General features: G+C 36.8%; 1 protein-coding gene across 1 annotated transcript; it reads right to left on the minus strand.

Moving 5' to 3' along the window:
- Positions 1–6364: 6364 nt before the first annotated feature.
- On the minus strand, positions 6365–26308 carry LOC140235884 (uncharacterized). Its single transcript, XM_072315878.1, has 10 exons — positions 26227–26308; positions 23082–23393; positions 19899–20240; positions 18087–18242; positions 17551–17625; positions 15668–17208; positions 14609–14770; positions 10879–11055; positions 8727–8909; positions 6365–6430 (listed from the first exon to the last, which is right to left on the minus strand). The coding sequence occupies exons 1-10, from the start codon at positions 26297–26299 to the stop codon at positions 6365–6367; spliced, it is 3087 nt and encodes a 1028-aa protein (XP_072171979.1). The 5' UTR covers positions 26300–26308.
- Positions 26309–26642: the final 334 nt, after the last annotated feature.

The following is a 26642-nucleotide window of genomic DNA, read 5'->3' on the forward strand; positions in this document are numbered from 1 at the left end:
TCTCTCTCTGTCTGTCTCTCTCTCTCTCTCTCTCTGACTCTTTGGAATTTTTATAGTTTTTTTTTCTTGTTTATTTGTTTGTTCCATGATAGAAAATAGAGACAATGGAGAATACAAAATTAATCTTAGTTTTCAATGTATCTCTTGTTGTTATATACGTACCGTACAAACAAACCGTGGTAATGCTAGCTTTAAGTAAATATAAATTTATGATAATACATCAGACAAAAAGCTTAATTTGTGTTTAATTTGATAACTCTTTCGTTTGTATGTTTATGTGTGTGTGTGTGTGTCTGTTTGTCTGTGTGTGTTGGATGTATGTGTGTGTATGTGTGTTTGATGTGTGAATGTCAAAAACAAATTACATTATAATTTGATTGTGTTATGTTCTTTTATACAGTCTGGTTGAGTACTTGGGGTGGATCACTTCACCAGTGTATGCACTCTGCTCTTTGCAATGTATTGAAGCTGGATCTTTTACCTGCATGCATGACGTGTGACTGTCTCAAAAACAAGACCTCCATTGTATTTCCTATCAGACGGATGCAGGTTTCGTCTTACTAAGAAGGACATGATAGCACACGTCATTACTCAGAAAGACGCCGAGAGGAGTTAAGCGAAAGACTCAAGGGGAGTTAAGCGCGGGGTCCACGAGTTCTTCGATTGGAAGCTGTAGAGAGAAACACAGTATGACTATACCTACTGAGCCACCTTACCTTGTTACTGATTCATCACGTAATGATTGGTAAGGATTTGGGTGGTGGTGGTTACATAGAAGTAGTGGTTTGTTTGTCTGTGTGTATACGTGTGCCTGTATGTTTACGTGTGTATGTGGAATATAGTGGCGCTACTGTGGCAATACAAACGCCTTCAGAGTGTATGAGCACTTGTTTAAAGAATTCACACCAGCGTTGATCTAAAAATAGTATGGGTGTGTCAACCAAATATCAGCGGTGAGGCGGGCTAGGCGAGAGAGAGACCGAGAGAAAATACATACGAGGGAGGTACCCTCCCCAAATGTTTATTTGTCTTTGTTCATTTTTCCCTGCAGTCATTTTCTTCCATCAGTCTTATAAACTAGAACGTCCATACCACTATTCTTTGTCCCAGGATAGGTTTGGCATGCTTTATGCACGAGCGAATAATTTCCACACGCCGTAAAAAATTTGTCAATTGTTACTTGATTAATTAGCACAAACGAACTGCCATTGCACACCGCTAGTACATACGTAATACAAACAAACACCAACAAACACTCAAACAAACCTCATAATGCAAACAAACCAACTCAACACTTTTTTCCTTGATATTTATTGATTTCATTCAAATCATTCATAAATCGACCTATCCTGGGTGCAACATGAACAAAAAAAGTTACAAAATAACGAGTCTAATCCCGAAGCAGGCCTGAAAGCTCGTCCTCAAGAAAGCAATATCTATGACATTTCACAACGCAATGAGTCTCCATCAAAATAATACATAACGTGGAAGAAGACAAAAGGCGATAACATCCTATGAGCTATAGAATAATAATGAAGAGTCTCATTGCAAGACACATTGTAGCAATTTCAAAGAACTACGAACGAATACCCTTACAATGAACGTTCTCTACTGTATTATTTACGCACTGCATTCGTGGTCTATAAACAACACCTTTTTCTATGTATTATAGACAGCTCAATTACAAATGCCTCAGCATGTCAAGCCGTCTGGACACGAAATGTATCATAATTGAATTACATGTACTAATGATAATTTAGCATAATTTACTTGTCAAACAACTATGAGAGTGACAATTGTGACAATCAAATTTCGAAATCTGTCGGTACGCATTATGTTGACTGGAGACGAATATTATTCTGAACTGCATGGTCCACTGTCCCCAGAGTGGGATATGACTGGAGTAGTTTAATGATTGTATATTCCTATTGTTATGTGTCAAACGAATGTTGTGCGGAAGCTCCTGTGTGCAATGTAATATGATCATGTGTGTGTGTGTATGTGTGTGTGTGTGTGTGTTTGTGTGTGTGTCTGTGTGTGTGTCATGACCTCGTTCTTCATCCCCTTCAAGGTTCTATGACTTTGTATTTGTTTGGTTGTTGTTTTTCGGTACAAATTATTCGTCTGATCAGAAGTAGTTCCAAGATCACTTTAAAGTTTGAATCAGAACGTTGCAAGTACAAAATGTGAAAATGCAAATTCATGAGTCAATGATTATCATTTTACTAACTTTCTTACAACTTTGTGAGAACGGTGACATTGCTTCTTGATGTCAATGCAAAAAAAAAGTTGTTTTCTATGGATCTTGAATCCACAGGTGGACACGTGCGAACATAGTGAAATTGGGAACAGCATACGAACACATTGGTCTTCTGCACAATGCAATACGTTGCCTGTTGTGTATGGGTGCGTGCGTGCGTGTGTGTGTGTGGTTGTGTTTTTTTTTTTTTTTTTTGTATGCTTACAGCCATGGAGCTACAAGCTCACACTCTTGCTTGCTGTTCGTATTCTTGCTCCTCGAAAACCGATAAATAATTGATCATTATGCATGACACAAACACATAGTTCTTTTAAACAGACTAATTATTGTACTTAACACGAAAACTGATAAAAAAACAACACTAAGTAAAGGAAATACATGAAACACAAGTGAATCTACAAGACCATTCAACAAGGTAAATCATTCAGCCATAAAAGAGCATCTTCGCAAGTTACTCTCACAATGTTGAAGCAGTTACTCAAGATGGTATCTGTCTTATTTAACTTTGTGAGCGTTTTCTATGTTTTTTTTTTTCCAAATTTCGTCAGTATACATGCACATGCCTGTAGTAAATCAACAGAGCTCTCCATTATTACTAAAATACACTCCCGTTCCAACAAACACGATAATAACGAAACTCCAGTTACGAGGTAGTACAACATTCAGGCCCCGACATTACCCGCTATATATTTGTAATTGTTTATTTTTCGGTTATAAATAAATTTCTCTATAACGAGAGAAAACTGCCTGTCCCGAGGACTTCGTTGTAACGGGGGTTAACTGTATTTCAGCTCAGCTCACTGAGGCTCTCTGAATCTTGGTTGTGGCGTCGTCCAGCACGTGGATTCCTGACTAGAATGATTTTTTTGTCCCCCGGTGTTTCACTATTCAGTACTATACGTCCCGTCCTCCCTTCGTACTGATTCCTGTCCCTTCTCGCTTTCTTTTTCCCCGATTCGAATGTTGCTTCAATATCTTTCTGATAGCGTCTTTTTGTTCTGGTCCATGTTCTCATCCTCCTCCTTCCCTCACTTCCTTTCTTCACTTCATCGCCCCCCCCCCCCCCTTTTTTTTTTTTTTTTTTTTTGGTTCTCGTCTATCAATGTCTAAAATCGATGTGACTCTTCTTTATGGTGTTTAGCCGTGGTTAGTACATCTCTCCACCAATGACTTTGTTCTCTGGAATTGTTCGCTTCTTCCTCTTCCATGTGTCCTTCGTTTTCCTTTTCCTCTCAAGAAACCAAATCCTCAAATAGTAACATGCTTCATTAGCTGTTTGTTTCGGATTCATCCAGGGGGTGTTAGTTTTCCTGCCAAGAACCCTGGCCAGTTTCGCGGCTGCTGTCGCCTTCTGAGCCGTTTCCGTCACAGAGTGTCTATTGGAGAGTGAGAGGAGATTGAATAGAATGACCAAGTTTTGTCAGATAGTTATAGACGACTTGTATCTTCTTGTCTGATCCAAGTAATATACCTCGTTTACGTGACCTCTTATCGTCAGCATAGCTAGTGTTAATTCGCGACTCGTATTTGATGTCATCTTTAAAGTTCAGCCAATTTTTCGCCTTTGGAACTTCGCAGTGCACATTTTACGAAAAAAGAAAATGCGGTGTTGCATGTCGTCACTCAAAATAACTTACCCTTCACTATTTACACTACCTTTAAAATCTGAAACTAAATTTAGCAACCTACTTTTGCGCAAATTTGAAAGCACCAACATAAGAAAGATACTTCACACATTTTGCGGAGGCAGCAGCGCACGTCGCGAAGATCTCGAAAAGTGAATGTTTTCTGCAACGACATGCGAGTTGACGTCGATATTATCGCATTTGGGTAATCCACGTCATTTCCGAAACCAGACATTGCTCGACATGAATTTTTCTAAACCATCATGACACACAACTAATTGAAATGTTTTATTTCTGCCCCTTCTATATTGTTTAGTACATCTCTTCCAATTCATGCTAAGAATTTACTTCCTGGTACTCGGTAATTTTGGAATGGAACAAATTTCTTTAACTAAAGTGTATTATGTCCTTATGTTTACTTTTGCTTCTTCTTCTGAAGCTACTGACATTGCGTCGTTAAAAGAAAATGTAGGCCTATGTAACATAGTAGACTTTTTTATGAGACGGATAATGTAAAAGTATAAAACGCAACGTTGATGTATTTTTTCGTCTTTTTCTCCATGTTTTTCTCACCTTTACATTCTCTTGTTTCACTTCACTGATCACAATTACGTTATTGATATATTTTATATCAAAGAAATAATCAATGTACTGGGTTAGCATTGCACATCGAAATTTGATTTCCGAAATTATCATGACCAAAATGGAAAGTACTGTGTGAATCGATTGTGAAACGTACTACTAGTACGGAATTAAATATTAACTATTCTTTTTTCGGCCGACCATCTCTTCAGCACGTGTTCGGTAGCGATTTGCAAAAATTTCACTTTTAAAGTCGCCCGTATTTCCTCTTGTCATGTTCGTACCAACTGTGACTTAAGGTTGAAACATTTTCGAAGTTGCCTCTACAGTATAGCAAGATGTACCTTTACATTAAAATCTCAAAGGTGCATAAAAAGCCACGGGCCAAATTTTGATACTGTCTTTGTGCAATCTGGCAGAAAAATAATGTCAAAAATTAAGTAGTTAATAAAAATTGGCGGACCGCATATTATGGTCGACAAAAATGCAATATAGATCAATTTATTGAACCTGATCTTCAAGACATATACTAGTGCCAAACATGATAATTATGTCATCACAGCATGACACAGCACATTTTTTTTTTTTTTTTTTACAGAGAAAAATATGGCTATCAAAATTGAAATGCACGAAACTGTTTCATATAGAGGTTGCTAGATGAAATGGTTTCAATTAATGAGTGCACTTTTTAACAGAGAATTTGATTTGATTTTTTTTTTTCTGTTTGTCCAGGTAGAAAATGCTAGTTAATCATTAATAAGGTATAATGATAGTGAGTTAAAAACACAATATGTATACCTCTGTGCCTCCATGATAGTCATGCATTTATCAACTGGCTTAACGGCTTGCCATCGATGGTGATGCATTCCACCTGTAGCATTATGAACACAATGGAAAAAAGGCTCATATTTTACATCAATATATATATATATATATATATATATAGAGAGAGAGAGAGAGAGAGAGAGGGAGCGAGAGGGAGAGAAAGAGAGAAAGACAGAGAGACAGAGAGACAGAGAGCTTTCTTCCAAATGATCTAAATCCGTCAATTTTCAATGGATTTAGCGCCTTCTGGAAGCAAGCTCTTCGTATAGCTGTATAGATAGATAGATTTTGATACTCTCTGAAGGAAATAGTTTAATGGCAGCATACTGAATATTTGAATCACGTGTTCTTACGAATATGGGATGACATATCCACCTTCAATACAAGTGATTGACAAAGTGCCCTACATCGACGTAAATAAGCACTGAATTGATCAGTGTTTTTATAGCAAAGATGATTAAAAATCCATGGGCGTAAAATACTCGAGCAGGACTCGAACCTACGACTGCAAGTGTTGGTTCTAATCCTTATAGCATGCAGTGGGTACTGCCGCAGCGTAATTATTCAAGATTTGTATTTTCGAATCCTGCTACGCGCATGTTTTTTTTTTTATATTATAATTATTAAAACCACTGATCAATTAAGTGGTTATCTACGTCAATGTAGTGCAATTTGTCAATCAGTTGCATTAAAAACACTTCGAAGAATTTAATGAATTCGAACATCCGCCTTCGTTGCAAAAACGTGTTCATTTTGATACATTTTCTTTCACAGACTTTAATTGATTGTCGAACGTTGGTACGGATTGAGTTTACACATGACTAAAATGTCACGCTTGAGACGTTTCCTTTTGTCGTCAACCTTTACAACACCTTATATTGGAATTGGGGAAGTATGCGATTATATTTCATGGGGTTCAGTTAGCAGATTTCGTTAATTAATGGAACCGGAATGACATTACTACATGGTGAAATAAATCGAAATATCGCGCTCAAGGTAATCGATGCCCCTCCCCCCCCCCCCCATTTTGAACACAACACTGTTGGACAGATGACAATGACTGATTCTTACTCTACTGGGTGAAGCCTTGGAGGTAATTGTCGTGAAGAATGTCCTTGGCAGGTATATCCCTTTGATACTGGCAGATGTAAGATGAGGCAGACGACACAGAAATTCAGCCAAGTTTGCTGCTGCTGACTCTGAGATGAATTTTCCCACTGACAAGTAAGACAGTTTACTTATGTTCAATTGGCTTATCTGTAAAAGAAAAAGGAAAAAAAAAATCAGTCACAAATGTCTAAACTCTACCGAAACCATTTTCCTTTGTCTATTTCTGAACCTCTCTCTCTCTCTCTCTCTCTCTTTGAATTTTCTGAGCATTGGTAACGTATCATACACTTTACTATGTTACAAATTAGTTACGTATCATTCTGTAGAAGAAGATAACGAAATAGAATCCAGTAAGTTGTGCATTTGTTACGATCTTCGCGGTGAAACATATCGCAATAATATCTCACAGTTTCTAGCGTAAATGAGAAGGATTCCTCACTTACAAGAAAAACAATCAAACAAAATCACAACGTCTATTATTGAGTTAAGCAATGCTATGTGATATGGGATTCTTGTAGCAAAGGTAACATTCTCTGTGACTAATTGTCAATGACAGCAGCATGAAACAATGTAAAGCCTGGAGAGAATAAACCGTTTGACAGATGATAGGAAGGTGTATCATTGTTACTGTATGACTCGAAGTCTTCGTAGAGACATAGACACATGAGTGGCCTTCGCGTTATGGTATATTGCTTCCGTATGGATTCAAATTATGAGTTGTGACTTACGAATGCAAATTACTTCTCCACAGCCTTGCTTTTTGGGGTCTTTGCCAGTGAGGAAGTAATCACAAATAACTATCACATTTTCGCACACAGTCCTCTGGACAGTGTCATTCTAGGTTAGACTATCTTTAAGTATCTTTACTCTATTCCATTTTATCCTAAAAGTTGGAATTATTATGAGGTACAATTATTGCGTAGACGCACACGTAGCGTGCAGTCTTTGGGATTCCAAGATTTCAATATACGACAGAAAAAAAAAACAAAATGATCCCGAGCATCTTTCAAAACGATTTTTCCCAGTCTACGATGATAATTGTTTTGATAGGCCTAATACACTCCTTTTAGACGTGAGATAGCTACAGCCAGTGACGTCGCTGGTTGTTTTAAAAACTAATTTGCTGCAAGGATCTTTCTTTATTTGAGTAAAAAAAAAAATACATTTGTTTATTTCAAGCCAAAATTAACATAGTTTTGTGTAGTTCTTTATTTCATTATGAATAAATTGAATAGAATTGAATTGAATTGAATTTGCCAAAGTCTTTGTTTGTCAACCCGATACATGTATGTGTGTCTGTGTGTCTGTGTTTCAGTAACGATATCCCTTGCCTTATCCCTTCCTATTAAAAAAATAATGCTAATAATAATGTGCACAATGTTTACTTCCTGGGATTCACCTGCACAACCTTACCGCATTTAGGGATCCCCCACTGAACTCTCTTTCAATCTTTCTCTCTCCCTCTCCCTCTCCCTCCCCGTCTCCCCCCCCCCTCTCTCTCTCTCTACATATATATATATATATATATATATATATATATATATCCCTCTCTCTCTCTCTCTCTCTCCCTCTCTCTCCAACTTCCCTCACTCCTCTCTGCCTGTTTGTGCAATGTTTGTTTCATGGCAAGAATTCAATAATTAAACTTATCGTAGAGAAACATTGTATCGTCAATCAAGAAAAGAATGTGTAAAGCCCTACCGGATGACGGAAGAAACGCTTTGCACTCGATTTCCATATATGTATATATATATATGAAGGGTTTGTCTGCAAAAACCGATAAGTCCATTTTTGAAGATTTTGAAGTACGATCTCTGTCATAATGTACAAATTAATACCTTTTAAATGATATATTGGTCACTACATGTAAAGGTATATTTTTGAAGTTATGGTCAAAAGAAGCAAACATTTTCTTATTATTCTCCTTATTTTTCTTGACATTTAATCGCAAATATCTCCATTTGGCAAATATGGACTTATCGGTTTTTGCAAACAAACTCTTCATATATATAATATATCTATATATATATATATATATATATATATATACATATATATATTATATACATTTGTCACTGCGTGAAAAGCGCCCATACCTATTCTTTAGTTTATACATTGAATGTCATAATGCTGAGGAGGATTGAAGTTACAAATAATGTTATGTTAATATCAAGTAAAATAGGATTGATTTGCTAACGGAGTCTCTTTGCTACCCTACAATGCAGGATCTTTTTTTTTTCTCATTTCTTGATACAAAAAAAAAAAAATGTTGTCCTCTCCCAACACTACATGACTCATATCAATTACAGTAAAAAACTACATACCTGGCATGATGATGCTAAAGTGGCGGCTGTTGAGAAGAAACTATCGGGCAAGTAGGGGCACCACAGAGTGAACTTCGAAAGACTTGGCATACCACACACCCATTGGGCGAAGTCTTTTCCCACGGAGGAGTTTTTTAGGATATCATCATCACGGCTGCTAAGAAAGATAGTCAGATCTTCAATCTGAAGAAAATAACGGAATAGAAATATGAAAATAAAAAAGAGAGATTAGTGAAATGGTAAGAAATTGGGAAGAAGGAATAATTGAACACGAAGAAAAGAGATAATTATCATGTACAGGTCTCATACACATTACTATGTTACAAATGCCTAAAGTTATAATCCGTGGAAGTAGACAACGAAAGAGAATCCACTATTTGTTACGATCTTCGCGATGAAGCACAACGCAAGAATAATAATCGGTTTCTAGCGTAAATGGGAAGGATTCATCACTTACAAGAAAAACAAACATACAAACAACCAAATAAACAAAATCACAACGTCTAGTATTAAGTTACATTACTTAGCAATGTTATTTGACATGGAATTCTTGTAACAAAGGTTATAACATTCTCCATGACTTAGCGTCAATGGCAGCAGCATGAACAATGTAAAGCCGAGAGAGAATAAACCATTTTACAGATGATAAGAAGGTGTATCATGCATTGTTACTGTATAACTCGACGTCCTCGTAGAGTCATAGACACCTGAGTAGCCTCCCCTTTACGGCAGTGGCGGATCCAGAGGGGGGCGCAACCGGGCGCACGCCCCCCTTTATTTTTCGTTAAAACCAAAATAAATTAAATAAAGGAAATGAAACACAGAAGTAGCACCAGAAATATTAGTCACCCCCCCCCCCTTCTCTCTCTCTCTCTCTCTCTCTATACAGAATTCCTGGATCCGCCCCTGGGTTACGGTGTATTGTTTCCGTCTAGATCCAAATAATGAGTTGTGACCTGACGAATTGCAAATTACTGCTCCACCGCCTTGCTTTTTGGGGTCTTTGCCAGCGAGGAAGTGATCACAAATACCTATTACATTTTCGCACACAGAGTCGTCCAGTGTCATTCTAGGTCAGAGTGTCTTTAAGTATCCTTACTCTAGTCCATTCTATCCTAAAAGTTGGATTTATTATGCGGCACAAACATTCCGTAGACGCACACGTAGCGTGCAGTCATTAGGATTGCAAGATTTCAATATACGACAGAAAAAAAAAAAACAAAATGATCCCGAGCATCTTACCAAAACGATTTTCCCGGTCTATATGATAATTGTTTTAGTGGGCCTAATACACTCCTTTTAGACGTGAGATAGCTACAGCCAGTGACGTCGCTGGTTGTTTTAAAAACTAATTTGCTGTAAGGATCTTTCTTTATTTGAGTAAAAAAAAAAAATACATTTCTTTATTTCAAGCCAAAATTAACATATCATCATTAGTTTTGTGTAGTTCTTTCTTTTATTATGAATGAATTGAATTGAATTGAATTAAATTTGTCAAAGTCTTTGTTTGTTAACCCGACACATGTATGTGTGTCTGTGTGTCTGTGTTTCAGTAACGATATCATTTTTCTTCTCCTTTCCTATTAAAAGAAAAAAAAAAAACATCAGCACAATGTTTACTTCCTGGAAATAGGGATACAGCGCCACCTTCACAACGTATACCGCATTAAGGGAGCCCACACTGACCTTACTCTCAATCTCTCTCTCTCTCTCTCTCTCTCCCTCCCCCCCCCCCCCCTGCTTGTGCAATGTTTGTTTCATGGCAAAAAAATCCATAATGAAACTTGTCTGAGAGAAACATTGTATCATTAGTAAAGAAAAGAATGTGTAAAGCACAACCGGATAACGAAAAAAAAAAAAAAAAAACGCATTGCACTAATGTCTTGATTTCCATACTTTTGTCACTGCATGCAAAGCGTTCATACCTATTCTTTCGTTTATACATTGAATTTCATAATGCTGACTTTGCAGGACTGAACCAAAAAATAAAGTTATGTCAATATCAAGTAAAATAAGATTGATTCGCTAAAGGTGTCACTACACTACCCTACAATACAGACTATTTTTCATCTACATCGAAAAAAAAAAAATCAGTCCTCTCCCAACACTGCATCACTCATATCAATTATATTCAAATACTACATGTACATACCTGACATGATGATGATAAGGAGGCGGCTTTTGAGAGGAAACTATTGGGCAAGTAGGCGCATTCCAGTCTGAACTTTGAAAGACGTGGCATAGTACACACCCATTGGGCAAAGTCTTCTCCCACCGAGGAGAGCTTTAGGATATCATCATCATTAAGACGTAAGTCCAGATCTTCAATCTGAAGAAAATAACGGAATCGAAATGTGGAAATAAAAAAGAGAGATTAATGATTGCTGTGAAAATCACAAGAAGAAATATTTGAACACGAAAAAAAAAATACCATTGTAGAGGTGTTATACACGTTACTATCTGTCACAAATTGGTGAACTTATACTCTTTGGAAGCTGACAACGAAATAGAATCCACTAATTGTGTATTTGTTACGATCTTCGCAGTGGAACACATCGAAAATCCTAATAATAATAACCAGTTTCTAGCGTAAATAAGTAGGATTCATCACTTAAAAGAAAAACAAACAAACAAACAAACAAAAATCACAATGTCCTGTATTGAGTTACATTATTGAGCGACATGGAATTCTTGTAGCAAAGGTAACATTCTCAATCGTCAATCGTCAATGACATCAGTATGAAACAATGTATAGCCTGGAGAGAATAAACCGTTTGACAGCTGATAGGAAGGTGTATCATTGTAATTGTATGACTCGACGTCCTCGAAGAGTCATACACACATGAGTAGCCTTCGCGTCACGGTATATTGTTTCCTCTAGATTCAAATAATGAGTTGTGACTTCTTACGGATGTAAATCACTGTTCCACAGCCTTGTTTTCTTGTTTTATTTCGTTTTGTTTTTTGTTTTGTTTTGTTTTGTTTGGTTGTTTGTTTTCTTTTTTTTTGGGGGGGGGGGGGTCTTTGTCAGCGAGGAAGTGATCACAAATACCTATCGCACTTTCGCACACAGAGTTCTCCAGTGTACCAGTGTAATTCTCCGTCAGAATATCTTTTGGTATCTTTACTCTATTCATTTTATCGTAAAACAAGGATTCATTGTGCCGCATTAGCCCATCCCCCCCCCCCCAATCCTGTCGCTATGAAAGTTGTCTGAGAGAAACATTGTATCGTTAGTAAAGAAAAGAATATGTGAAGCACAACTGGGTAACGGAAGAAACGCATTGCTCTCGATTTCCACACATTTGTCACTACCGTACCGTTCATACCTATACTTTCGTTTATACATTGAATTTCATAATGCTGACTTTGGAGGACTGGAGTTACAAATAAAGTTATGTCAATATGAAGTAAAATATGATTGATTTGCTAAAGGTGACACTACACTACCCTACAATACAGACTCTTTTTCATCTATATCGAGAAAAAAAAAATCAGTCCTCTCCCAACACTGCATCACTCATATCAATTAAATTCAAATACTACATGTACATACCTGACATGATGATGATAAGGTGGCGGCTGTTGAGAGGAAACTATCGGTCGAGTAGGCGCATTCCAGTCTGAATTTGGAAAGACGTGGCATAGTACACACTCATTGGGCAAAGCCTTCTCCCACCGAGGAGAGCTTAAGGATATCATCATCATAAGGACGTAAGTCTAGACCTTCAATCTGAAGAAAACAACGGAGTCGAAATGTGGAAATAAAAACGAGAGATTAATGAATGGTGTGAAAATCTCAAGAAGAAATATTTGAACACGCAAAAAAAAAAAATATTATTGTAGAGGTGTTATACACGTTACTATCTGTTACAAAATAGTGAACTTATACTCTTTGGAAGCTAACAACGAAATAGAATCCACTAAGTTGTGTATTTGTTACGATCTTCGCAGTGGAACACATCGAAATGATAATAACCCGTTTCTAGCGTAAATAAGAAGGATTCATCACTTTAAAAGAAAAACAAACAAACGAACAAAAAAATCACAACGTCTAGTATTGAGTTACATTATTGAGCGATGCTATGCGACATGGAATTCTTCTACCAAAGGTAACATTATGTATGACTACTCGTCAATGACAGCAGCATAAAACAATGTAAAGCCTGGAGAGAATAAACCGTTTGACAGATGATAGGAAGGTGTATCATTGTTACTGTATGACTTGACGTCCTCTTAGAGTCAAAGACACCTGAGTAGCCTTCGCGTTACGGTATATTGCTTCCGTTTAGATTCAAATAATGAGTTGTGATTTACGAATGCAAATTACTTTTCCATCGCCTTGCTTTTTGGGGTCTTTGCCATCGAGGAAGTGATTATAAATACCTATCACATTTTCGCACATAGAGTCGTCCAGTGTCATTCTAGGTTAAAATGTCTTTAAGTATCTTTACTCTATTCCATTTTATTCTAAAAGTTGCATTTATTATGAGGCACAAACACTGCGCAGACGCACACGTAGCGTGCAGTCTTTTTGTATTGCAAGATTTCAATATACGACAGAAAAAAAAAATCACGATCCCGAGCATCTTATGAAAACGATTTTCCCGGTCTATATGATAATTGTTTAAATAGGCCTAATACACTCCTTTTAGACGTGAGATAGCTACAGCCAGTGACGTCGCTGGTTGTTTTAAAAACTAATTTGCTGCAAGGATCTTTCTTCATTTGAGTAAAAAAAAAAAAAATGTTTATTTCAAGCCAAAATTAACATATCATCATTAGTTTTGTGTAGTTCTGTCTTTTACTATGAATGAATTGAATTGAATTGAATTGAATTTGCCAAAGTTTTTGTTTCTTAACCCGACACATTTATGTGTGTCTCTGTGTCTGTGTTTCAGTAACAATGTCCTTTGCCTTATCCCTTCCTATCAAAAGAAAAAAAAATAATGTGTACAATGTTTACTTCCAGGGAATAGTACAGCGCTATGCACCTGCACAAGTTACGTTACCGCATATAGGGATCCCCTACTGAACTCTCTTTCAATCACTCCCTCTCTCTCTCTCTCTCTCTATATATATATATATATATAGCTTTATATATATATATATATATATATATATATATATATATATTGTATATATAAAGAATTACGTATTCGAAATGTGAAACTAAAAAGAGAGACATTTATGAAATGGTGTGAACTTTGGAAGAATTAATAATTGAACAAGAAGAAAAAAATCGTTGTAGAGGTGGATCGTAGACTACCAATTGGACCCCATGGAAGACCAGATTAACGTAGCTGAATATGGGCTATCCAGCCATCTTCTCAGATGGAAAATACAAAAAATAAAAATAAAACAAACAAACAAACAAAAACCATATGGTAATGATGTAATGTGCAGTCATTTTAAAGCTATAGACATAAGATCAGGCTACATTAGTTTTTACTTAATCAACACACTAATATGATTATGTTGAGATAACAGTAAGAACGACTTTCTTGGAAGCAGTATACTCTCCTTTTATACATAGGAGTGTAAATACCAAACCAGTTCAGTCAGGGGATGAAAGATGGCTTCGTCATTCACTACAGTAAGTGATCATCATACTTAATGGCAGTTGATATAATATCTACGATAGAAAACATGATTATTACATATACTTTCAGATGTACCTTGGATTCTTTGTTTGAGAAGAATTTTCTGCAAGAATTTTTTTTTTTTTGTTTCCAAGAGTTGTTTTTTTCTCTACATTTTTTTTAATTGTCATCCAGTTAATGTATTGCCTCTATGAAATATCGTAGTAACATTTCATCTGTAGTCTGTACATAAAAGAGGCATACGTGTTGTAGATCGTGGTAATTCATATAAGTTCTTACCTGACAGTTTAAAGCCTCTGCCCGAAGGATCTTGTAGAATTCCAAGTGAAATTGTGAGTCCCATACCTGTACTGTACGGAGTACACTGCTGGAACACATGCCCTCCGCCAAGTCACGTGACACAGTTTTTCCACACTCCACCAGGCCCATATATAGCGATTGCTAATAGAACGAACATGAATTGACGATAGAGGAAAGCAATTATACACAGAAGAAGGTTGATAAAGTACTCGCAGTTGATTCGAGGTTTGAACCTCAAAGAGCAAAGAGGATCATTTGATACACGTTGTATTCATATCGTCAATTCGCTAATCACAACATGTGAAAGAAAGAATGCATTTTCAATTAGATATATTATGAGAAAGGCAGAGGAGCAATGAATAATCCACAAAGATTGCATCACTACTCGACGTGTTATGTGCCCTAAGTGGATATATGCCCAAACACATAGGTACGTTCTATACACGATAACCAGTTTGACATCTCCCTTTACACGGCGTCTTTAGTAGAACCAAACTTGGATGATTACTACAAAGGGAAGTTTGACAACGGAACAGTCGCAAATGGGTCTGACTCCATGGAGTCGAATTATTTTGCCATAAGAACATATTGCTAGACTCCTCATAACTTATTTTTTTTTTCTAAAAGCCACGATCACAAACGTTTTGATACAATTCACCACCAAACGTTCTGAATAATAACAAGACATGAAATAAGTGGCATAGCGATTCAGATTAAACTCACACAGCAAGTTATGACAACTGCATCATGCGAGGAATGCAATCTTTTAACATAACAATACCATACCTAAACGGTGAACACATTGTACAGGATTTTGTACTTCAAAACAATGTCCCACATTCATAGGACCTGTTCCAGTTCTGAAAACCAACTTTGAGTACAGCTGATGAGGTTGTAGATTATGCACTCACACAGGGGAGCCACAGCACACACACACGCACACACACACACACACGAGCACACACAAGGAATCTTATTTTCGTTCGACATGATATTTTATAGAATATTTCATACCAATATTCAAGTTGTGTCACTTACCACTTGGTTATAGCGCACCATGAACACCACTCCTGATACTGTGTGCTCTGGTGAATCGGACCATAGTTTGTATTCATTCCACCCTTCTCCCACTGCCCTTGCTGCCTCTTCAGTGTGACATTCAAACGCAACGTCAATGCAGAGCTCCTGATGAGGATACGACTTCACCAGGCCCTTAATGATACCTAGGCCGAGTTCATTCCCTGAAGCCGAGCTGAAGTACAGCACGTAGCGAAACTCCTCAGGTCGACTAAAAAGTTCGTTTTTCACCTCGTCGTACTTAGCACGATCATCGTCGAATAAATACTTAATATATACCGCTGCAATGTATTCTTGAAACAGTTTGTGGGGAAAAGAAACAGTTGATGTAACCAAGGATGTAATGTTGACATCGCGCCGACGTTCCCTTGGGATGACATCTTTTTCTATAGTCAAAACACCCACTCTGCAGCATGTGACCATGGCATCATGGCACTCTCTGAATTGTTCTTCAGGAAATGTGAGATTCCTGTCAAATAAACCCTCTAACGCTATCTCACTTATTTCTCGAATTGCCCTACCAGCTTCGTTAAAATGTTCAACCATGTTCTTATTCTGTACATTTTCACAAATTTTTGATGCGTAGTGTTCTGTCAGGAAAGAGATCATTTCTCCAAAAATCTGGGAGAAAGTGCGCAATTTTTGCATTTCTCTTCGTCTTTCTTCACTGAAGTCGTTCCACAAGAGGCAAAGCATTGCACAGTAAATAGGAAACGGGGCCATGTGCGACTGGATGGCATCATTTTCCTGCATAAAACTGATCAAGTTTTCTGCAAGATTGTCCTTCTCTCTAATCCGAAAGTACCTCCTAATATAAGTTGATAAATTCTCCTCGTTTAATCCTTCCACACTTAGAAAAGTGTAAGTTTCGGCAAGACTCTTGTCCATCATGGATTCATTTGTCCTCCAAGGGCGTGTTGTGACAATTACTTTGCATGAATTGTATTGGTCTCTTCGTAGAATGCGAATGACTTCACTGCTGCTCGTTTCACTTAATTTTTCGTCAAACTCGTCGAAACCGTCAAATATAATGAGAATCCTACTTAGATTTGTTGAAATATAGTCATCTATCTTCGTCTTTGTTGCCGTATTTGAATGAGAGAGGTACGTTTTGACAATACCACCAATACTTGTTGCGTCCTTGATATCTCGAAGAGGTATTAGGAGTACCATGTCCAGATCCTGGAAAATCCTTCCTTGGCACCAGTCCCAAGCAATCTTAGCGCAAAGCGTTGTTTTACCGACACCTCCCTCACCCTGGATCAGAAGGTGCTTTGAAAGGTGTCCATTTTCATTGTTTGTCAGGAGATCGTCGTATGTTATCGGTGTCTTACTATTGCTATTTTGGTCTATTATACTTAAATTCGTGTAAATATCATCCAATTCAACACGTTCCATAAAGTTGAGTGGATCCACCGTGACCTTGCGTCGTGACACACTGTAAAATGCCTTCAGATCGTCTTTGCATTGCTGTACTTGGGCCTTTGTAAGCGATGGTGGTTCTTAGAAGAGAAACCAAAATAAAATAAAAAAAAAAACAAAGACATAAAATAATCATTAATATTATAAATATATGAGTGTACATACATACCCGTAGACATGTAGGAATAACCTGTATACACAGACAGGGATGGAGAGAGAGAGAGAGGGGGGGGGGGCTGGAAAACAATTGATCGTTCTTTCCACTTACTGTGTTACATATTACAGCTGTATCATTGTACAAAGAATGTAATTAAAAGAGATGAGGTTTCATAATGTTGAACATAATTATAAAAGTGCATAATGGAATAGTGCAGTTTTAAAGACAACGAATGGGATTGTAATTATCTACATATTTTTCTTACTCAGCATTAATTCTTCTTCCTCGTGAAATCGCTCTGGTATGTTTGGTCTTCGCCAGCAGGGGTTCCAGCCACATCCTGAAATATAATCATCATCAATAACAACAATAGCATCACTATAAATGAAGATGTTCATATACTGTATATCAGGTGCACAACTTATTTTCAACACCTTTCTTGTTTCCTTTCTTTTCACCACCAGATTCTCAGGCCAACATCATTTCAAGTGTAATACGCTTTCGATGTGTGGTCTGATGCAATTACCCTTCACGAATAATATCATTTCTTGTATTTGACATATACAGTAATCATCATTAACAATAGATTTGTAAGTTCTGATTACATTGGACAATTTTTCGGTCTCCGTAATGTTGACAAATATTAGTAATAATTCTATTTTTGTGGAAAAATACGAAAATATACAAAAACAAAGAAATACCTATACACACACGCGCGCGCCCACACACAAAGACAAAAACGCGCATAATCATTAACGCAATGAATGCAAATATCTAACCTTAAAGAAAATAAACCAATACCTTTTCGCGGTAGGAAATCCGGATGTTTGCTTTGCAGGTATTTCCCAACAAAGACAGCTAGGATGACTACGGTTACAGGCACACAAATGGAGAGTCCAGTGATGAGACCTGAATTAACACGTTTTCCTGAAATGTGACATAGACACAAATGAGACACTTTTTCATTCGTAATAACTCCATTTAGAAGACAGCAAAATAAACACATATAAATACTTAGATATGCGATACAATGTTAATATTTCAGTATATGTTTGTGTGTGTGTGTGTGTGTGTATGTGTGTGTGTGTGTGTGTGTGAGTTTATGTTTGATAGTGAAAACGAAGTGGTTGATTACCTGAATACATATCTGACCCTGCATCACAAAACCAATTAAAGTCACCAGATATGGATTTTTAGTTAAGGGCAGATTCTGAAAGGAAAGAGCAGACTTTAAGCTGATGTATAACTCAATTCATATGGACTCCCCTAACCTATCTAAATATTGGAAAGAAAGCACTCACTCTGGAAAAGTATAAATTGAGAAAAGGGGCTCTGTACAGGGTCTATTCAAGCTCTTAATCTTTATCAAGCCGTGATGCCATAACATGAAAGGGACAAAACACAGGATCTAAAAAACCAGAGCAACAACAATGAAGAAATTATCAGATTAAGCTGTGATTGATCATGCTCCATTAACACGTTCTGTTCATGAACAACGCAAACTTTCAAAGCAGTATCATATTTGGTTATTTTTTAAGTCATTAGAGTTGGAAAAGTGAAGAGTGTGCAAAGGATTTTCAAGAAATTAAAAGTGACCTGTAAGACGTACCTGATCACACTACTCTACAAGGAATGGTTGTAGAAAAACTGCTCGAAAACACTTTTCCATTCATTGTATGATCCAAAACATCAGAATAAGACGAAGACTAGCTCTTGAAAAAAGCATAAAAACTTAAAATCGACTCGGTTGACCTGTTCTACGTTTTTTGAGTTCTCATGTGAAATCAAGGGGTGCGATTATTGTTGATTTGTGATGCACGGTCACATAACTATTATCATGATTATGATGATAAAACAAATTATTCAAAGGACACAATTCTAATTTAGTCATCCTACGAGACCGACAACCAAAGAGCTCGAGATTGATGAAAGATCCATTACATGAGTCACACAGCTCACGAGACATGTTACAGTCTGTTATAGCTTGACATTAATACATGTAGGTAAAATGGCAAAATTCCTGCACTAGGCAATGCCTTCGATTCCGACACTTCACAGGCAAAAACAGAACAAAACAAAACAAAATAAAACAAAACAAAACAAAAAAGCGGTTCACGAGAAAAACAATGCATAATTATGACAGTAATAGGAATCGGACTCGTGGATCTATTTTTATCACCTAAACTCATATGGGCCTTCATACACTTCCCTGGCAGTGTCGATATCACGCCTTAATCGGACTGTGCGACTCGTGTGCTGCATAGCTTGTTGGTACCGCACTTGTGACACGTACCCCTGTCAATTGTGGTAAGTTTCTTCTTCTTCTTTTTTTTTCTTCTTCTTCTTGTTCGTATTCGTTCTCTTCTTCATCTTCTCCTACTTTTTATTGATTGAAATTGATTAAAATTCCTCTTAAATGCATCTTTTCTTTAATATAGTAAATTGGAGACCAGTAAAATGGACACATTTTGTGCGGAAATCTTACTTTGCTCGAAATATAAATGAGCAAATTTTACTTCCCCGTTACAAACCTCTAAGAACATTTGTTTACGTAATATCAATTGTTTGCCAGTTATTATTCAGAAGCACAGAATTGGCAATATTTCACAAAACCTGATAAATGCAGAACTGTGATTTCTCGGGTCGACGTTCCATTCAGTGAGTCACCGGTAGCCAAGCAAATGGAGGTTTGGTCTGTCCCATGTTTGGCTGAAACAGTGATTGTCTCTCGTCTCTCGTATGTGCCGTCAGAAAGTGTGTTCTGTTGTGAAACTACGGAATTCAGTCTCTTTCCCGACTCCTCGGTCCATAGCATGGAAATGTTAGGTTTGAATCCACTCACGACACACGTAAGATTTAAAGAAGGGATGTTGGAGGGCGATTGATATGTACACCGGCTTTGACGAGATTGACTTCTATCAGCACATTCCTCAATCGTATGTCCTGATGCCATTGCTAGGAAAAAAAACAACAACAACATATTTTGAACTGACATACATGTTATATACGTATTCTAATCTGACATCAAATAACTGACATGACATAATATTACCTGATATTTTGCGTAGATGTAACGAAGAGTTGTCTATTCTTTGGATTTGCTATTTTATAAATGAGACTAAAACCTGAAAAATGAAGAAACATAATTATGTCAATAGAATCATAACACAATCTAAACAAAACACACATATTTACAATTGAATTTAAAATTTAGGATAATTACATCTATATACCTTTATGACTTAATATCAAAATCACTGTTTATATACGTAGAAATGTATAAGTAATATGATAAACGCAAAAAAGAACAGCGTAACAAAATGAAACAGAAAGAATAACAATTATGCACAGTGTAGTTATAAAGCTAGTAATATAAATAAACATTTCATTTTAATTATATTTAATTTTATTGTTTCCGTATGGTACAATATAATCAACTCTGATCACTTTCAGAAATAAACACATAGTTCATAATAATTCATGGAGGATTTTGCACATGACAGGTAATCAAATCATTGTGACAAAGAACAGACATAATGATAATTAAAAAAAAAAAAAAAATCAAGGTGCCATACAGGAGGATCCCTAGTAAGGGTGGGATTTCACGGAGCACGCGAACGATTTGCGAATGACGCGAATGGCAAAATCCAGCATTCGCATTTTGGTCTGCAAAAGATCGCCAAACAAACGTGAGGGTTCGGAAGCGTCGTCAATTGTTCGCGAATGTCGTTTTTACTTCGGCGAGAATGTCAAAAAAGTTTGAAATTTTTTGCGAACCTTTTCCGCACACTTAATCGGGATTTGCTCGTGAATTGTTCTCGAAAGTGTCTTTAAAGCTTCGTCATAGGCGCAAGACCTTCGCAAGACACGCGCGATATTCGCAAAATGTTCGTGAAACCCCAAACAGACTCCGAAACTTTGGAGAATGTCTCGCGTATGTTACGCGAAATCTGCGAAGTTTTTCCGATCATTTTACGACGTAATCGCAAACTGTTCGCGTACCTTTTGAGACATTCTCGCGAACGTTTACCGCACGTTTGGGGGATGTATGACTTATACGTTATCTACAGATAAAAATCGTAGAATACATCGAAACATCAAAGAATTATTAACAACTATAGTAACAAAAGAAATTAAAAACTAGCAAAGAGAAAGATATGTTTGATACAATATACAAAAAAAAAATCGCAGAATACACTTAAAATTAATCTCAAGTATGTAAAATTTCATGAATTGAACTATAGAGATTATGTGTGGAAGGAACTGCTAAAAAATCAAATGCTTTACTAGTGGAGATAGGTCCTATAGGAAAAAAAAATGTAGGCAAGCACACGATAGAGAAATGAGAGAAAAAGAAAGGAGAAACAGAGCAAAGAAAAAAAAAATCAACTGAAGACAGCTTCCACCTCTCCTTGGGTACATTTTCTCCCATGATTATTGAAAAATTTTCGTTGTTCGCATTTCCGTGGCGTGTTCTTCGTGTACGTAACATGCTGTACTTTAGCAATGATACACACGACATTCGCACATACGTCGTGGAAACTTCGCACAAATTGCGCAAGAATAGTTTTCGGCTTCATTTCGGAACACATTCGGAGAAAAACTTTTCCGAATGTTGGATTTTGTCATTCGCGTCCTTTGCAAATCGTTCGCGTGCTCCGTGAAATCCCACCCTAAGCCGACCTTAATATTGGAGCCTCGTTCACAGATAAATAAATAAACAGTTTCAACGAACTATCGGCTTTCTTAACTACAGCAAAAACAAACTACTTTTACAAAACAAATCAGTTACATGTACATAACAAAACATATACGGTCATTTACACATGTGATGATAAGAAAGAAATAAAAACAGAAGAAGGGGACAGCGATAATGAAAGATGGTTAAAAAGAACAGGGGAGAGAGAGAGAGAAATAGAAAGACTCCTCGTTCACTGTGTAATAATACAATGTACAAATACAATACTATTGCAGGTGCATTCACCCTGTTGCCAAGTAACGGCTGGGTGAAACCACGTACGGACCAGTTACATCCAATTACGCGAAAGGCAAATGTGAGACAAGTGACTGAGCCTGTCTGAATATGTCTTTTACAAGTGAAAATTTTGTCTGCCATAGAAAACGCAGTCAACAAAAGTCTGACTGTGTTTTAAACTTGGTGGTTGCCATGGTAACGCCTTTGTAGAAACAGCTGTTTTCGTATTATCTTTAACATAATAATATGTCAAATAGGACAGTTGCTATGACACCAAAAAAAAAAAAAAAGGAGACAATGTCCATTTCCTAAAAATTGTTTTAAATGTAAACCTTCCTCTCTGACACAAAACTTTAATATTTCTTTTACAAAGTTGTCTCTTCTATCTTGCTTTATCTGTTTGCTGTTAAACGTGTGATATGAAAACAGTCTCAGATATGTCATTGTAGCAAATCTAATAAGTAATGTCATGCTGTATCAAAAGAAACAATTGGAAGGTTAATTGTTCTTGTGAAAAATGCTCTGACTAATAACATTGATATATTTAATGTGTCATGTTGTATTTCTTTAAAGCAAACGGTTTGATAGCATTCCTTCTCAGTTATTCACCACCACGATTATTCTTGAAATTGGCTTAATTGCTAGCATTTTTATAAGTCAATATCACACTATAATGTTGTGACGAACTATCACTGACATGTCCTTTTGTCTCCTTCTTTTCAGATAGCTTGAGTGTCAAAGCTTCTTCTATTTCCCTAATTCATAACAATATTTTTCCCCTGTCAGTAATAACGACATGAATAGAGACAGATGTAACTTACAGCTTATCGTCACGACAGTGGAATTTTCCAGACTTTGGGTGTTCTTGAGCAGCACCAGACAATAGTAACGACCCTCATCTGCCATCTGCAAGCTGCTGATGACAAGGCTGAAGTTCTTGTCGATGACGAACCGTTCCTCCAAGCTAAAAAATTCTCCATCGATGAATTTGGCCTTCGCCGTCCTCTGCTGCTGATGTGAGATTTTCTCCTTGACCCACTGCACAACGAGTGGCTCCTCTTTGATGTCACACCGCAATAGGATGTCTTCTCCTTTCCATCCTTGAACGTTGGGGGCAGTGCCTACCACTGACGCTAGACGGCAGAGATTTGAATTCGCGTGATTGTATGCATGCACTAGTTGAACTTCATACATAATTATGGCTTTCTACTCTAAACTGCTTGTATGCATGATGCCTGTCTTCATACCCCCCCCCCCAGAAATGGGAGAGGTGTAGCATTCTACCAAGTTCCTAGGAGTGACCCTAGATAGCAATCTAACTTGGAATACTCATGTCCAGAATATTACAACAGCAATTTGCAAAGCAACTGGTGTTTCAAGGAGAATAAAATACTGAATTAAACATAAAACTTTAATAATGTTATGTAACACCTTATTTATACCATAAATCATGTAATGTACTGCAATGTCGTATGGGGCAACTGTAGCAAAACTAATTGAACACAATTTTTCTTCTCCAGAAAGAGGCTCTTCGTATATGCACGCATTTAAATATTTTGGTTCACACTGATCCCATATTTTGTCGCCTAAAAACTTTTAAAGGCCCATGATATACATTTATACCTAACTGCCATATTTAATAAACACTCTCGAAATTTATCAACATATTTTCATAATGCCCTAGTAACCAATGACCATATACACTCATACCCTACCCGTCGTTCCCATGATTTTCATTTAAGTAATCCAAAGCTTTTACTTGCTCAAAAGTCGATCAGACATCACGGTCCGGATACATGGAACACTCTTCTTGAGGAGTTGAAACAGTGTGCCTCCTTGTTTTCATTCAAAGCACATTTTATTACAGTATACTTAAATACGAACTAAAAACAAATAATTTGTATGACTTATGTTGGTCTCCCGATAGCAACATCGTATATCTTCCCTCTTCCATCAAACCAATTCTTTATTCAAAATTCCAGCCTATCTGCCCTTGTGCACTTTCAAGCACCTGCACGCACATTTCACCACCATCACACATCAGAGTTTATTTTTCCCTGCTATCTTCGCAGCAGAATTGGTATTGCTACGTATTTAGTACGTCCCTACTTTTTCCTCGGGCCGGCAATCTTTTTAAGCAATGCTTACAATGGCGGCCCTCTGCATAATCGCCTCTTAACTACAATTGTTATTGTAATCTCCGCTGCATAGACATGCATGTTGTATATTATATCATTCATTTTCTTTTATATCGTTGTTTATACAAGTCAACGACTCTGTGTTAGATTTACTTTGTATATTTCCTACATGTTCATGGTCATGTAACTTATGTTTATTGTTTATTGATTTGCAGAAAATAAAGTATTCATTTGTTGTATTAAATGTTTATTGATTTGCAGAAAATAAAGTATTTATCAATCAAGAGATCAGACTGATTTTTATTATTATTATCATCATTACTATTATTTTGATACTGCAGTTTGTCTGGAATAACTAGCGAAAAGCTGTGCGCTGAATGTCCTTCTTACGCACATTCATCCTCTACAATGTAATTGACTCCTGGACCACGTACTTCCACAAAATACGGTGATCGTGTTTTTTCTACAATTGCCCCTTCTCTCTGGAATTCCCTACCTGACAACTGCCTATAACACATCAAGCCACATCCGTTAGTCAGTTTAAGACTTTGCTGAAGACTTATCTTTTTAGTAGATAGTCCTTTGGAATAGTCCAGTTGTGGGTCGGTCGATGGAGGTGCACACTGATTTTGATTTTCATTATTTATCATATTCATACAATGTATCAGTTTTTGTTTTTGTATTTTTGTACTTTCGGTGAACGCTGCGGTTAGAAACAACTGTATTAAACGCCTTATGAATGTATTGTATTATTATTATTATTTATAATCATTGAAATGTAAAGGCCATACAGATAATAATTTTTTCCCCATACGTAACTGAAGGTTTAAAACTGCGGATGAGTTGAGTCTTATTTTTAACGTGACGTTAAATCATTTTTTTTTTTTTTTTTTTTTGGTCCGAAAGAATGGGAAACAACTAGTAGGCTACTCTGAGCTTAAATCAAAATAATCAATGCTGTCCAAGTGAACCTATATAAAATTGTTTTCATTTCTCCATTTAAAATGATAACAGCTAAATCTTAATCAAAATCAATAATGATCATAAAGATAAGATGTATATAAGAACACAAATGACATTACAAGCACATAGTCATGGTGCATTCTACTCTTGCACGTTTTGAATTAAACCAACAGTGTCCTCAATAAAAATTCAAAATATTGTCCTGACAAAAAAAGTCTTGACGTTATTTATATTGTACCAGGTGAATCCTAATTAAAGAAAATAATGTCAAAATCCTCTTTTGAAACACCACGGATGTTTATCTGAAAATCATTAAATAGCATACAAATCTAAATTTTCCCCTTACAATTATTATTAGCACCTTATGCTAATGATATTAACCCTTTAATGACTGTCCCTCTTTCCCGCATTCTTTGGCCCCAAAAGTGATAAACATGCTCTACTTTGAATAGATTGCTGCTTGCCTATATCTAGGACTGATACCTGGTAAAAAGTTGAAGTGAGCACACTCATCATTCAAGTTAAATTTGATACGTTGTCTACAACACGAGTCTACAACTTATTGGCTTATTTGGCTAAATTTCAAACGGTTTAACCTACATGTAGCTGCTCCGTACGGGAACCTGGAAGCCTGTATATTACGTCTACGGCCATTTTGAAATTCAGTATAGAACGGGTTAAGTGAAAGAGATACAACAACAACAACGAACGACTCTGTTTATAAAAGTAATTTAAGACATTCTCAGAATTTTGTAATTTTTGGAAAGGATCTGTCGTTTTAAACCAACTCATCATAATAGATTATTGGTTATTACTCAGCAACGATAAAATTGAGTGCAGATTCACAAAATAAAGTTGCACTTACCTTTTATATTTTGGTCACAGAACATAGTAGCAATCAGTGTCAAAAGGAGGAAGAGGTTGTATATTCTTTCCATCGCTGGTAGTCTGAGAGACTGAGATGATTCATAAAGAATAAGTTGAATACACGTTTGGATTCCAATGTCCTGAAATACTCTCAGGCAATCACAATAATCATAATAAAATGAAAATAGTGGAATACATCCCAAGTAATAAACCCTTGCGGGACAAAATGGATTCGTCTGTGCGCCCGTGGAAGTAAATGTGACGCTCCTGCCCGCGTCACGGTCGTTTGCTTGCTATTCTTATTAGCTTGTTAAAATTTTCATATTTCCAGATTATGTAGCAAACAACATTATGTTGGCACTGTTTGTTCGGAGGGGACATAGTCCAAGGTACAGTGAGGAGGAGTAAACTTGC

Source organism: Diadema setosum, chromosome 12, assembly GCF_964275005.1.
Source record: "Diadema setosum chromosome 12, eeDiaSeto1, whole genome shotgun sequence".
Lineage (NCBI taxonomy): Eukaryota > Metazoa > Echinodermata > Echinoidea > Diadematoida > Diadematidae > Diadema > Diadema setosum.